At 41.7% G+C, this 15,985-nt stretch overlaps 1 protein-coding gene across 1 annotated transcript; it reads right to left on the bottom strand.

The window, feature by feature from the left end:
• Nucleotides 1–1,632: 1,632 nt before the first annotated feature.
• On the bottom strand, nt 1,633–14,727 carry LOC112117415 (astacin-like metalloendopeptidase). The gene is made up of 11 exons (XM_024215362.2): nt 14,659–14,727; nt 14,395–14,419; nt 11,936–12,001; nt 9,720–9,788; nt 8,742–8,882; nt 7,983–8,100; nt 6,973–7,151; nt 6,757–6,841; nt 3,884–4,011; nt 2,389–2,504; nt 1,633–1,926 (listed from the first exon to the last, which is right to left on the bottom strand). Exons 1-11 carry the CDS (start codon nt 14,725–14,727, stop codon nt 1,633–1,635), a joined length of 1,290 nt encoding a protein of 429 aa, XP_024071130.2.
• Between the last annotated feature and the right edge of the window lie 1,258 nt (nt 14,728–15,985).

The raw sequence follows: 15,985 nt of genomic DNA, 5'->3' as shown, positions 1-15,985 counted from the left end.
AGGTAATAGGAATAGATAGTTTCTATTAAATGTTGAAGGAAGAGAGATCCAAATAAGGCATATAATGAACCCCAGTATCTTAACTCTGGATTTACAAACATCATCTCTATTGTAAAAAACCCAGATAATTTCTATATACGGAAGCACAGAGGCGAAAAGAGGTCCATTAAAACACTAGAGAACCCAAACTAGAAATTAATGAATGAGTGCCAAAAAATCAAAAAGTCCAAGAAAGGGAGAAGGTTTGTTTTTTTTTTAAATGAAGATTTTATTAAAATGCTGTTAGTTAAATAAAGAGACAATAACTTAACCGTGCAGACAATAAGATTATATACCCTTGTCGAGGGCAGATATCATATGACACGAGGGGGTGGCATAGGGTACATAGAACTCCCATTTATACCTGAATCAGGGAGCACACTTGGTACAGAAGCTGGAGACTGATTCATAACAGAATTAAAATTTCCTTTTGATCATAGCAAGAAAAGGAAGCAAAGTAGGAAAAGCATAATTTAGATTTTCACAGAATAGGCTCTTCCCTTCTGTCTCATATGCTGATCCTCTCACGTGGTGCGTGGTGTCTTTACTGTTTAAAAAAAAAAAAGAGAGAGAATATTTAGCTTGCAATAATATCTTGCTGTGTGAACACTGGTTTCTGTGAACTATATGAATACTGGAATGTCTGACCATGCTCTGTTTTACAGTCAGGACACTTGTGCATCTCTCTACAGTAATTGATATGTAGTCCCGCAAGCTGACACACATATCCGGCATGGAGAATTAGCATACTTTCCCCTCCATACATGTCTATAACCACCATTAATGTGAATGGATGTTACACAGGGACATCAGAATCCAAAGCTTAGTGATTAGATAAGTGGTCCTGAGAAAAATGTCTTTTTGGGGAATGAATTCTAAAGATCTTTACCTGGTAGAAAGAATTATTGGTCAGAAATACTGCCTGTTATTATGTGACTTCTTTCCCGAGTAATCTGCCTCTGTCTGATTCTATCTGGTCCCTCTGAATTGTAGGCTTGTAAGCTGCATCCATCACAGAGTAGCCACATTTTTATACATAACAATGATTTATCTTGTGTAATAAAATAATATATCAGACAAACTGTATTATTGTGCTGTTATTTAACACATATTTTTGATCCTCTCAGCTGGCTAATGTAATACAATTTTCATTAGGAGGGCTACAGTCTTACGGGATATCTTCAAAAGCATTCTCCATTGTCCTCTGCTCCCACTGAAGTCTATGAAGTGAGTTTTACCCACTGACTCCAATGGGAGCAGAGGTAGGCCAACACTGAGTGCTTTTGAAATTCTGCCCTTCGCAATACATTAGGCAAATGTGATCCAAATTTTACTTAAAGTTCATCTATGATCCGTTGTGGTAAAATTCAGATGATCATATTCCAGTGGGCACAAGTTTTATTCGAGTCATAAAAAGAGATTTGCAATGGCATAAATCTGAGAGATGATTCAAACTGTAGAGGCTGGGAACCACATCACACTGATGACCTCGTTAGTGTTAGTGAATGTGCCCCATTTACTGAAATTAGTTACAGAATCATAACAAGACTGAGCTGCTATATCCGCAAAGCAAGATGAGGGATGATGGTAAAGCTAAAAGACTTTTGATTTTACATTGTTTACATCTGATTCTCTGCCATTCTTCCTGGGCTTGGACCTACCAGAGGTGTAGGAGATCTTGAAGCCAGTGGCTGCACCAGTGCCACCCCTGACAAACTCCACAAGCATAGTTCTACCAGAAGCTGTTACGGTTGGGGGACTCTTTGTCCCACAAGTCTTGTCCAGTAGAACCTCAGAAGACTGGCTGACCCCATCATATATTTTAACATATTCAGTTTTACAGTCTGTGGAGGATTTCAGACTAAAAGCATCAAACTGCAGAGAAACCTGAAAGAGAAGAGGAAACAAACCTTTTAATACCCACCAGCCTAATTCATTTCAGCCAGGTTCCGTTAGATCAGAGTGAGTCAAAACTAGATATGAGCCCAAACTGGAACTAGTTATCTAGCCTCTTTTCCCATACCCTGAAAGTTCAGATAAAACAGAATCTGAATGTGAATTGCCACTTCCATTGGTTTTGCAAAACTAAGGTCCAACCAATGAAGTTTTCCAAAATCAAAACTACTCCTGTCTTTTCCCATCCGTAGTTTAAGCACGTGAATATGAATGTTATAAATTAGAGAAAGAAAATATCTATTATGTTAGCTGCATAACCCAAGAAAGGAACTTAATTTGAAATTTGTATTATGTCCTTATGTGGAAACTGGAGTGTAGCAAGCACAGCAAAATGCATAATCATACAGATATCAATTCAATTCCCTGTAGAAGCTATCAAATCCTTGTAATTACCCGTTTGGATGGGATTCGGATGAGACAGAAATAGGTAGCATTGCCTGAGTATTTTGACGTGTAGTTGTCAGAGCTCAGTGACCCAGATGGGCTATCAAGGATGGTGCTGCAGCGATCTAACAGAAAAAACAATGATTGTACCAGAATCAGATTTAGAGACTCTTTTACATTCAAGTCAGGTACAGTTGTGCTCTGTTTAGAATGAAATGTTCTCCATATTGTCATCTGCCAACCAGGGCCAGCTCCAGCATTTCTGCCGCCCCAAGCAAAAAAAAAAAAACCAAGAACAGCCGCGATCGGCGGCGGCTGTTCAGCAGCAGGTCCTTCGCTCCTAGAGGGAGCGAGGGACCTGCCACCCCTGAATTGCCGCAGGTGCCGCCCCTCTCCCTTGGCTGCCCCAAGCACCTGCTTGTTAAGCTGGTGCCTGGAGCCGGCCCTGCTGCCAACATTAATTTCAGGTCTCTGCACATCTGTGATAGTTAAAATTCAGACCACTCAATGAAGAAATGTGTAATTCTAATTTTCAGATCATTCATAAATATCTATATTGAAATGGTAAGTACATTAGCAAAAGGGAAACGCATCAGCTTTTTACAGATAAAGTCCAGAACAGAGCAAAGGGACATTAATTTAAGGTTTCTTTTTGCATATCTAAGAAAAATGTGAGAAGGTTTAATTTTGCTGAGGTAGTGGCAAATAAGCTGAATGGGTTTCCATTGGGGATGAGGGAAGTCAAGCTATATTAGTATATTTAAACAAAAATGAGATGACACTGTGGTATTTATATTAAAGGGGTTTTAGTCAGTTTTGTGCTTGGGAGGAGTCAGCAGACTATCCTCTTGTCAGGAGGAAATTTTCTATTTATCCTGCTTTCCCCTGAGACTTAGAATTTGTTTTTGTATTTTGCATGGGAGGGGTTTTGCCTTCTCTGGTACAAAAAGTTAAAATTAAAGCTTTAAATATTAAAGTTTTTTTAAAAGTTAATTAAAACTTAAGTGTTTAAAAATATGTCGGTTTTGGCTGGAGGAGTTGTCACAAAACGGTTCCAGATGTGAGAGGCCCCCAGCTGTTTCTGGTCTTTTCAACTCTGAAATTACCTATGTCTGCAGTCAGAGACATGTGTGATAACAAACTCTTTGAAGTTCTTACAGTTGTTTTTTGAGTTCTACGGAAGTCAAATGACTGAAAGGAGGTACATAATGGAAAGACTACATAGGCCAAATTCAGTGCACTTCCATGGAACTGCACCCACTTACACCTGGGCTGAATTGGTCCAACAGAGTTGGAAACAAATCACATATTGTGTAATCAAGATGTGTCCCAGTCTTCATCTTTGGTTTCCAGGTGCATTCTCTGAATGCCATGTGTTCTTAATGTGTACAACCACGGATTTAGTGTAGAAGTTTCAGGATGTTCCAAATACAGCATCTCTCTGCAGGGCTACACTTGTGCCTCTGTGAAGGCTCTGAACAGAAGATAGATATGAAGCACTTACTGCAGTTATAGAGCTTGTTGATTTTGGCCACATCCAGGTTACTCAGTCCATATCTCTGTCCAACAGGTACAGATGCATCAGGAATTGGTATAATAGTTGCTTTCCCAGGGGTGTTAGAGAAAGCATTTCTGCAGAAACAGGAAGGATCATGTTTTCTAAATCTAATTGTTTTTTACAGTATTTAATTGTGTAATCCATATGCTTTACAGCAGTAAAAATATTTGTACATAACTTACTCCCATCCCACATTGCAACTGTATAACTCTTAGAAACATAGAATCATAGAATATCAGGGTTGGAAGGGACCTCAGGAGGTCATCTAGTCCAACCCCCTGCTCAAAGCAGGACCAATTCCCAACTAAATCATCCCAGCCAGGGCTTTGTCAAGCCTGACCTTAAAAACCTCTAAGGAAGGAGATTCCACCACCTCCCTAGGTAACCCATTCCAGTGCTTTACCACCCTCCTAGTGAAAAAGTTTTTCCTAATATCCAACCTAAACCTCCCCAACTGCAACTTGAGACCATTACTCCTTGTTCTGTCACCAGGTACCACTGAGAACGGTCTAGCTCCATCCACTTTGGAATCCCCTTTCAGGTAGTTGAAAGCAGCTATCAAATCCCCCCCCATTCTTCTCTTCTGCAGACTAAACAATCCCAGTTCCCTCAGCCTCTCCTCATAAGTCATGTGCTCCAGCCCCCTAATCATTTTTGTTGCCCTCCGCTGGACTCTTTCCAATTTTTCCACATCCTTCTTGTAGTGTGGGGCCCAAAACTGGACACAGGACTCCAGATGAGGCCTCACCAATGTCGAATAGAGGGGAATGATCACGTCCCTCGATCTGCTGGCAATGCCCCTACTTATACAGCCCAAAACGCCCTTAGCCTTCTTGGTAACAAGGGCACACTGTTGACTCATATCCAGCTTCTCGTCCACTGTAACCCCTAGGTCCTTTTCTGCAGAACTGCTTCCTAGCCATTCGGTCCCTAGTCTGTAACAGTGCATGGGATTCTTCCGTCCTAAGTACAGGACTCTGCACTTGTCCTTGTTGAACCTCATCAGGTTTCTTTTGGCCCAATCCTCTAATTTGTCTAGGTCCCTCTGTATCCTATCCCTACCCTCCAGCATATCTACCACTCCTCCCAGTTTAGTGTCATCTGCAAACTTGCTGAGAGTGCAGTCCACGCCATCCTCCAGATCATTAATGAAGATATTGAACAAAACCGGCCCCAGGACCGACCCCTGGGGCACTCCATTTGAAACCGGCTGCTAACTAGACATGGAGCCATTGATCACTACCCATTGAGCCCGACGATCTAGCCAGCTTTCTATCCACCGTATAGTCCATTCATCCAGCCCATATTTCTTTAACTTGCTGGCAAGAATACTGTGGTCAGAAGAATAACTCTTCTGACCAACCATTTCATATGGAACAGTAGTAATGCATACTGTGTACATGGTATTCTCTGAATATTCTGTTAGAGTGACATTTATCCCTATGTAGAGGACCAGCACAAGGTTGACCTACACACCACTTAAAGCATACTTAAGCCTTATGGTTATAATGGGCCCAATTGATGGAGTTACCCTAAGGATGAATTTGGCCAATAATAATACTTTAAAGTACACTTTAGCTTAAGTGATACATAGATTTTGCTGAAGGAAAATAGTTTCCACGGTGTGTGTGGGGGTGGGGGGAATCATTATGACATTTCTCTTTGTCTTAAAGCTTATTTTTACAAAAATCTAAATTTGAGGCCAAATTTGAGCTGACAGTGGACTTTAAGATCACCTGAAGAAATGTGTCCTTTAAAGCCACCAGACTGGACCTGGAGAACCCCAGTTCTACTGAGGGCTTAACACAGAGACCAATTCCAGGTCAAGGTCCTGATTTTCAAAGCCTTGCATGGAACTGGTCCTAGATATCTGGGAAGCTGCACCTCCCTCCATGATCACGATCTCCTGCAAGATCTGTTTTCCATGGGAACAACAAAACTACAAGGAAATGATGGAGGATCATGACCATGGAAGAGCGAAGCTTCACAGGAGCCAGTCTTAAGACTACAGACCCCACTACCACATAATAGAAGGACCACTAACCTCACTGCATTGAGAGCTAAATGTAAAGCCCACCTCTTCGTTCAAACTTTCCATTGGTCTTAGGATTCACTAAAAACAAAACAATCCCCCAAAACCAAACCAACCACCCCTACCCACTGTGAAAAAGCCCTCTAAGTCTGCCTCTTAGTGGCTGGGAAGAGAGAGAGAGAGCACACTGTTGTCATATTTAACTTGGTGGTGTTCAGATACTATGGGGATGAGGTCCACATGAGTACCTGTAGAGATAGTCTAGTGCACGTGGTATTGGAATACAGAGAAGTAGTATGTAGTACTGCTAATAACAGAGCATTAGCCCATGCCTATTTGTGTGCCTGGACTCACTTCCACAACACACTATACTCACCAATAGGTCATATATACACCTATCTATGGTTGAGGCCTAGTAATCAACGTCCTCAGCAGTGACAAATGAGGAGCTGTTCTCGGAAGCTGCTGCCTTGAGACTTTCAGATACAAGATCAAACAACAGGGCTGGCAAAAATATATTTTGTATAAATTTGATCTGGATGTCATGTAAGGAGAGTAAATCTGGAACAACCCTTATCTCACTTTCAAATGACTTTAATGGGGAGATAAAGGACAATGAACTTATCTTGTAGAAAGGGTTTGTTTGAATTGAATCACAACCATTCATATTTTCCTCAGAAAAAATGTAAAGCTGATAATTATGAAGAGTAATTGTGTCTCCTAAGTTTCAACAAGAGATTTGAGCTCTATGTGCCTTCAAGAAAAGAAATCCCACATTCCAACTTACGTGCCATAGTGCATCACTGAGGAATAGTCATATTGAAGGTCCAGGTTGTTGGAATTATCAGATTTCTTAAAGTTGCCTTTATTACCTGTAATATACAATATCATACTTAGAAAATGTATCAATTTTCCCTCTTTTCCAGGAACAAGGACCAGCTTGGAACAATAAAACATTAATTAATCCAGTATCGGCATTGAAGAAGAGTACAAGTGTACCTACCTGAACTAATGTACTCCCACATAATCTTTACATAACTGTCTCTGTCACTTCGACCCTGTTCATGTAGAAAGCCCAGTGCATGGTTCAGTTCATGCTGAATTACCCCTTTCCACATGCAGCCTTGCTTCATCACAGACACAATCTGGCCACCTCCAATCTTTCCATAGTGGGACCAGCAGCTGAAAATGACAAACACCAAAAGAGAGGAAAAGTTTGATATCAACTAGCCTTGGGGACTGTACAGAGAATTTCAAATCACGGTTTATTAAAGGAGTGAATGGTCATTCTCTTCTGTCTGTTGTGATATTAGGGGCACGTAGAACTCCCATTTATACCTGAAACTCACCCCAGGGCAGAGGGCCAGTGCAAGACCTGGCAACACTTAAGTTCCACATTAGCCCTTAAGTGGTGCAGAGTCCTCTGTTCTGGTGTGCTGGCCTCCTGCACAGGGAGAATTTCACCCACTGTTCCTTGGAAACATGATTTTTTTCTAAAACTACTGTAAAGTTTATCTTGCGGCTTCTTTTAGAGAATGAGCAAACTTGAAGGCATTTTGAATCACAGGGATATTGGACAGTCCTCCTCCTGGCTGGATTTTTGGCCTTGACAGCCTGCTATACCCCTGACTTAGAGGACTAATTCTTCCATACTCTATTAGAATGGATACGTCCTGATGCAAATTAAGAATCACGGCAGCTTGCCATGTATTGTGCTCAAGTGTGTGTCACAATGCCCAGGCACAGCAGCATGAGTTGGGGATGCAGTTTCTACCTTAATGCTGCTTTTCCTGGATTTGTGAGTTGTTTTAAGTCTGCATTTGGTTAGTTCCTGATGTTGCTCCTCATTGCTTAACACTGAGCAGGATACTTTGCACACTCAAATGGCCTGGAGTTTCTCAAATAAATCCAGTTCACTGTCCTCTCTACATTCTCTCGAGATTAAAGAAGCAACGACGTGAAAAGTGGGATAGAATAACATTTTTAATAAGAGTCAGTGCCAGCGGGACTTACCCTTTCCCTGACTTAATATTTAGATAGTCAGATTCTGTTGTGCGATTCACAAAATCAATACAAGTTAGAATTTCAAACTCTGCCATGGCTTCACTAATCCACCGTATTTGTGCCTCATCTGGGGAAGAAAGGGTTAAATTACTTGTCACACAAGAACAATTATTTGAAGCATAAAAGTCAATGTATGCTCAAAATAGTGCTTATGAGGGATTTAAGTGGCAAGTCGATCTCATGCTGAATTTCACCCTAACTGCTTTTATGGCTTAGTGCAAGACCCTTCTCTGTATTCAGGACTTGGCCTGAGAAGGGTTTGGACAGCAGGCTGGTTTCTGCGTTTCTTGTCTTAGATGAAGGGGGTGGTGGTTGATTAATCTGGGGATGGTCCAGCTACTGTCTGTTATTATGGGCAACTCTTTTGCTACATGTGTGATTCAAAAAATAATGAATGCATCCAAAGGGTGATGCAATAGACACGTCTTATAAAGTGTATGTAATAATAATACCTCATTACAGAGAAGTGCCATCACTGTCTACAAGAGAATAGAACAGTCAGCAGGATGGGTGCAATCGCCTTGGGACGATTTGTTCCCTTTTCTCACTGTAATGTACAGCTTGTCTATGTATGTGTGTCATAAGTGAACTAGTGGCATGTGTTGCATCAAATATTTGCATTGTCCCTTTTTTCTAAGTTTGCATTTGGAATTTAATTAACATTTCAATGACAATTAATTAAAAAAATATTATAGAAATGCAAATCACCATAGTCGGGGGAGAAGACATAGGGGACACGGACAATGCCATCACTGGATTGGGGCCAAAAACATGAGCGATCTGAACAGCCAATAGCACTTCGGCTCTTTGTCATAACAATGTCACCTTCACGCAAGCGCTGAGTGGTGTCTGTGCAGAGAGAAAGAGGAACATAATATGGAAAGATGAGAGGGTTGTTTTCATTGAATGGAAGTTCTGGCTCAGTTAGGTAGGGTTTAGATAGGGAGGGGTGATGGAATTGACAGAGAGAGAGGCTTATGCTACCTTAAAAATATCAACATTTCAATAATCAAAATTCAAAAGAGAGAGCAAAAAGGGCGTAGGAATGGAGGATTCAGGAATGGACAGAGAGAAGAGTGTATGTAGAGAGATACATGAGAGACTGTTTCTATGTGCTGGAGTAAAGTCATTTCAAAAGACTGTTGGAAGGGGGAAAGGGGGCGAAGCAGAGAACAGAGGGAGAAGAAAACTAACAGAATAGATCCAAAAGCATCCAGAAGACTCAAAAAAAGAGGCTGAAATGGGGACAGAGTGGGTCTGATCAGCCACCAAAATATCAGCCACATATTCTGAAGCCTTATCATGGCTGAAGACCCATGGCTACTCACAAGATGTTTGCATTCAAGACAATTAAACAGTGACTTAAATATTCAAAGATCTTTTTCTAAATCCAAAAAGTACAAAGACATCCAAAATTACAGTTGAAGCCATTATTAATCTGCCTCCACAGTTCAGATGTCTCCAAAATATATATAATCTTCAACACCAAATGTGCTAGGCACAACTGGACAGATTGGCAGATTTAAAGACTGCTTAGCAAAAAAGGTGTGTGTCTTGTCTCTAAGTTTATCTAGAGCACTTCATGTTCATAAGACCAGAGAAATATTTGGGGCAACTGCTATAAAAGGCAGCAGAAAAAAGACACTGAAAACACCCAAGATACTTATATAGCTTTGAAGTTATTACCTGCGTTAGCTTTCAAAATTCGGTTAAAAACGTCTTCCTGTGTGTCTGTCTCTGTAGCCAGCTCAGCTTCTGCACAGAAATGCAAGGATGTCAGTTTGCCCTTCCCAAAGCATATACCGGTCCTGATCTTCACACTGGGGTTACTCCATTGATTTCATTCGATATATTCCTGATTTACACCAGCATGTATGAAATCAGAATCAGGCCCAAAAGAAATTTATGAGCAGGCATGACATAAAGCCATGTATTTATTCTGCTAAGAAGCACAAAATCTTGTGATCCCACAAGAGCTGTGATTACTTTTTAGTTAAAACAATTTCATGAATAGGTCAATTTTTTTTTTTTACTACCACCCTTTAAGGACCCAATCGTTGGCCCCACTGAATCTGGTTTGCACAACACAAACCAAATGGATTGACATGAATGGATGTTACACAAACATAGGGAGAACAGAATAGACCCATCTCCTCTTACTTAATGAATAGTTAAAAGCCACAATAAAAATTCCTTTTATAGGGAACAAATTCCAAAAAGCCTTTGGATCTGATTCTCCACTCTCTTACTTCGGTTTTATATCAATGTAACGCCACTGAAATCAAATTTAACTGTAGCAAACTTCAGTCAATTCTGATCCATTGAACCTGAAAGTTCAGTGCAACCTGAAAAATTCGTCAGTGGCAGTAAATTTTAGAGATGGCTTGAACTAATTGAGAAACATATGAAAAATCACTAAACATGGGGGACTCTATTAGTCAGTCAAGTGCCTAATTCATTTAGGTGCTTTTGAAAATCTCACTAGGCACCAATTTCCATCTTTAGGCACTTAAATACATTTGTAAATCTGGCCTTAGATCTTGAACTCCTGGCCAAACTCCAGATTGCTTCCTCCAGTCCTATCATAGATGGAGCTCTGGCAGAGCAGGTCTGGGGCATTCAAAGGGTGCAGCCCCTTCAGCCAAGATTTTTTACTATCTGCCTCCCCTGCAGAGTGGAACTGCCATGCTTCCTCTGCCTTTCAGACCCTACATGCCTGCCGAGATGAGGAACACGATGTGACCAGTAGAAAATAAGGAAGAGTGGTCAAGATTTTCCACTAAAATGTATCTATTTTATAGAGAACTTTTCTTTAAATGTGGCAAACATAAGTTTGAAGTTTGGACATCTAAACAAGATGACCACATTTTTTATTTGTGCACCTGTGTTGGCATTTCACTGCCAATATTTGGTGCCTACACGCTGAACTAAGTGTCCACATGTAAGAGTTTGAAGCCCTATTTAGGTGTCCCGTCTTGAAAATCAGAATACACAGGACACAGCTTTTACATGGCATTACTGGGTACCTTTTTTCTTAGCCTTATTGAGTTTGAGATAGACAGATGGAAAACTAGATCTTATTTTGTATTGTTGCATTTTTATATTGTTTACATTGGTTGGCTTGTAAAATCCTAGTAAAGCCAAACCCTTCATTTTCTGTCTACACAGTGGAGTTGTAGTTTGTAGAAGGAACCAAGGGTGTTAAAGCTTCCTGAAGTCTTACTCAGGGGTCTGGAGATTGGGGAGCACAATAACAGAGCATGTAGTTCCAAATCACTTCCAAGCTTGCTGCATTTCTTTCCTTGGGGTAAAGGTTCTCTGGGTAATTTTGAGGATCCCAGCAAGAATTCTTTAAAATGCTAGAAGCATCAATTACAAACAAAGCACTGGTGCATATTGTGCTTTTAAGGCAGCTGCACCACGCTTTCAGAGCACAACACGAGGAGGCTCATAAGTGTGGCCAGCTCCACTGGCCTGTGTGAAAAAGCAGGATGCCTGGCCTGGCCCCTCCTGGCTCACTTTGCGGGGTTTAGGACAAGTTTCAGGGGAAAACAAGGAACAGAATGTGCCCAGGTGCAAGAAGGTGAATGCTCCCTTGCATGCCTGCACATGACCAGGCACTCTCAAGCCTAACCTGTCCAGAGCACATTAACATTGTGTGCCAGGAAACACTCCAGCTATATGACACTCCTGTAAACAAGCAAAGATAGAGACAATGCAGAGCAGTGCTCCAGATCTCACAGTAAGATGCTTGTGATTTACGGTCAGAGTAAACAAGATGCTGGATTTGCATTGCTTTATCTTAGATCTATATTTTTTATCATGACTAAATTTATTAGAGACAGACATATTAACCAGGAGAGGACTGGAAGTTACTGGGCCCAGGTTTTTACATCATTTACCTTGAGAGGACTGTAAAATGTCACTAGAAGGGGTCACTTCACTCTTCATAGGATAAACAGTAACATCTACAAGAGGAAACATGGATGTTAAAACCGTAGCAAGATAAACTACCCAAACCTTGTAACTTCACCCCTGAGCTGAAGCATAGTAAGAGGGGCACATCCTATGTGCTTGTCTGTCTGTTTTTATGCTGCATTCATCATAATATCTGTGCACCTCTTGGGGGAGGAAGTTGGTGCACCACCTGGGAAAAGCATGAGGCCTTGACTGGTGCTTGTTTAGTGTTCACCAGGAAACTCCATCCCTCCCGGACCTGCTCCCCTCTGGGGCTGTTAGTACAGCTGGCTTGACCACACACTCCCAAGGGTTGCCAGCCAAATGATGCTTGCCCCCTGCATGTGTCTGCTGAGTGGAAGGAAAGATTCCTTGCGCCCTCTTTCTCATTTCCAAGCTGCCATTAAATGGTCTTCAATTATTAGGGTGTCTACAGGTAGACGTCCCAGAATGCACCTGCCAGTGCCACATGCCTGATTGCATGGGCTTAGGGTATCAGGTATGGCATAGAATGATGCAGTTCAAAGTTTCCTAAGAGTATATCTACACCCAGCCGCTAGTTCGGCGGCTGGGAATCGAAGTTCTGGGTTGGACTTATCGCGTCTTGTCTGGACGCAATAAGTCGAACCAGGAAGTGCTCGCCGTCGACTGCGGTACTCCAGCTAGACGAGAGGAGTACCGCGGAGTCGACGGGGGAGCCTGCCAGCCGCGTGTGGACCGAGGTAAGTTCGAACTAAGGTACTTCAAACTTCAGCTACGTTATTCACGTAGCTGAAGTTTCGTACCTTAGTTCGATTTGGGGGTTTAGTGTAGACCAAGCCTTAGTGACGCCATAAATACCAGATTTCACAGAAGAGATAAAAATTGTAACAAAGGTAAATTAAAACTTCTGTGCATTGTGAAATTCAATCATCCCATAATATTTCCATCAAGGACCCTCTGCAGCTGTGAGCTCCAATGGTTGACTACTCTATGGAGTGTGTCCCGCAGTTGGCTCCAAATTTACTGACCTCTAATTTCACAGAGTGTCCCTTTGTTCTCACATTATGAAACAGGGAACAAAGGAGCCAGTTAACAATTCTGAATATCTCACGCAAATCCCTTTTAACACTTCTTCCTTTGGGATAAATCATTACAGTCTTTGCAATTTCTTATTGCACTTAAGTCCCATTTAGAGTTCCAACTATTTCCATGGCTCTTTCCTAGAGCTTTTCAATAGCTTCCCTCTATTTCTCGTGATGAAACAAATAAAAGTGAATGCCCTAGATGAGGCTTTATGGTTGCTTGTTTTATGTCTTTGTATGGTCCAGTGGTTAGGGCCTAGGACTTGGAAGGTCTGGGTTCAATTCCCTTCTCTGCCACAGCCTCCATGTGTGACCTTGGGCAAGTCCCTTAGCCTCTCTGTGGCTCATTTCCCTATCTGTAAAAATGGGGATGACAGCACTTCCCTGCCTCACAGGGCTGCTGTGAGAATGAATACATTTTTAAAAAGTTTGTGAAGCACTTTGAAATCTACTAATGAAAAGTGCTCTCTGTCTCTGTCTCTCTCTCTAGGTGTATACATACAAGCTGTACAACAACATTACCCATTTGCAACTGCCTCCCCTCTACCTCTACTAAAAGCTTTGCCTTCATCTCCTCTCTCCAGGACTTTGGCAATTCAATTCATGTACTGCTGCTGCTACCTGCCTTCAGACCTGTACAATCACATGCGCATACATACATATGCACACACCATCCTCAAACTACTATGCTGGCTCCCCACCTCTTCCAGGATCTAGTGCAAAATTGCTCTCTTTGTGTATAAAACCTTGGCCTTTCTCCAGTTGACACCATCTCTCTATTTCTCTTCCACTCACTATATACATACAGCACTGACCTTATTTCTTAAAACTCCCTTTGTCCTCACCACAGCTGGTCCATGTGCATTTTTCTATGCCACCTGACCAGTGCTGCTGTATGCCTTTGCGACTCCATCTCTTTTCACATTTCAACTGAAAACATCTTTACTCCTTTGTCTGCACCTCTTAATTTCTCATTCCTTCTGCTGCTATTCATTATTGAACTCAGTAAAGTGTTTGTAAGGACTGTGCTTTACAATAAAAGTTGTATTGTTCTCTGACAGTTCATTTGTTCTTCTATGAAATAGATGGGAAATTGAGCAGAAAGCCAAAATCTCACTGGAAACCAGACAAGTGCAATTTAGTGGCACATTTATTACCAAGAGCAAGAGCCTCATCTGGTGTAAATGGGTATAACTCTGTTAACTTCAATGGGGCTATGCTGAATTACTCCATCTGAGGATCTGGCTACAAGAGTCTTGTTTTATACAGTCTTATTTTGGTAAGTGGTCAGCAATTTCTTTACATTTTTATATTTAAAGTATTGTATAAATCCTACTTACTTGCACCAGCATGTCCATTGCGTTCCTGCAAAACCAATATATTTAAGTTTTCATTTTTGCATGTTAACTCAAAAAATCCAACAACAACAAATGAAGAGCAAATGGAAGAAGTAATCTCAAAGACTGATATAAAAATAATGTTACAAGCTAATGTATGTCTTTTAGAAACACAGCTGGGAAATATTAAAAAGACAGCTCATCCACCAGTCAAAGAAGCAGAGATCAGATACAGTAAACAGAAGGGTTGTGTGGAATCGCTCTCACCTGAATAGGGAAGCCTAGAGTTGAATAAAGGAGAGGTGCAATAAAGACTAGGAGCATCTTCAGGTCCATTTTCAAGTTCTGACAGCTTATCTGTGACTCTCGCTATCTGTCCCAGATCGGGAGCACTGTTGCTAGATATACTAGCAGAGCCTGCTCTACCAGGGCTGCAAAATTAGCCAGCCAATGAGCAACTCAGAAGACAGCAAACAAACAATTTTTTTTGGTAGCCAGAGAGGTCAACTCAGCCCTAATCAAGTTCCAACGCTGTCCTATTGGCTGGCAGTTCCAGCTATCACTGTCTCTCACTTCCTGTATGCCTCCATACCTCCCCCTGTTGCTTTCTGACCCTCATTCATGCTGCGCCCAATGCTTGGAGCAGACCCCTCTATCGGTGCCATGTGCCTTCTCTCTCTTCTCATCAAATCCTTTCTGAAAACCCACTCCTGCTGTGAAGCCTTCTATGCTGATGCCACCAGTGATGTCTCTGCACCTGAACACCTGTCCCATGTAGTGTAGTTGTTGGAGTTTAGACGGTAAGTTGTTAGGGGTAGGGATTCTGTCAGCCTACGTGTTAGGTGAAGCATCAGGTACTGTCACGGTGCTCCCTATACAGTCATTTTGGAGCATGTAACAATCTCTGCCTAGTGGGGACATGTCCATATCTCCTCCCTTCCCACCCGTTTAGCCTACTAAACAAATCCCTTACCTCCCCTGCTTACTGACCTATAAACAAAATATTTTGCTTCTTACTGTCTCTGGGTTTTCTGTCTTTTCTGGACCTCCAAAGCTTCTTGCCTGCCACTTTTAGTTGCCAGCCTTCCAGTTGTTACGTGCCCCAGGAGGTTTTGTGGCCATCAGTCAGAGAAGAGACAGCAAGAGCAGCACATACTCTATGCATTGTTCCCACTGCGACTAACAGGGGCGATAGCTTGATGGATCTCGTTGATGGCTGGTGTAAGGAAGTGGATATAGGAGGATTTGGGTGCAGATATGGATAGAGTTGCTGGTGGTAGAGAAGAAACACAGCTATGGCTGGAAAGAAATATCTCAAAGGAAACTCACCATCCAGCAAGAGAACTGTAACCTGTTCACCTAACCACACATTACCCTCTGACCAAGCTGCTGCACCGCTGTGCTGTCTATGATCTATGGCTGTTTTGCACCTGCAAGTGTCCATTTTCCATATGACCATCACCATAGAGAAGGAAAACAAAGATACATCAAAAGAGAGAAAATAAAGAGAGGAACAAAATGGTTGGACAACCTTAGGGTAAATTTAAAAACCAAAACACAGCAACTTACATTTCCCTTCATGTCTTATCATGTC

Source organism: Terrapene carolina, unplaced genomic scaffold (assembly GCF_002925995.2).
Source record: "Terrapene carolina triunguis isolate 2854851 unplaced genomic scaffold, T_m_triunguis-2.0 Scaffold96, whole genome shotgun sequence".
Taxonomy (NCBI): Eukaryota; Metazoa; Chordata; order Testudines; family Emydidae; genus Terrapene; species Terrapene triunguis.
The sequence above is the reverse complement of the archived record's forward strand: the minus strand, read 5'-3'. Positions and strand labels throughout refer to the sequence as shown.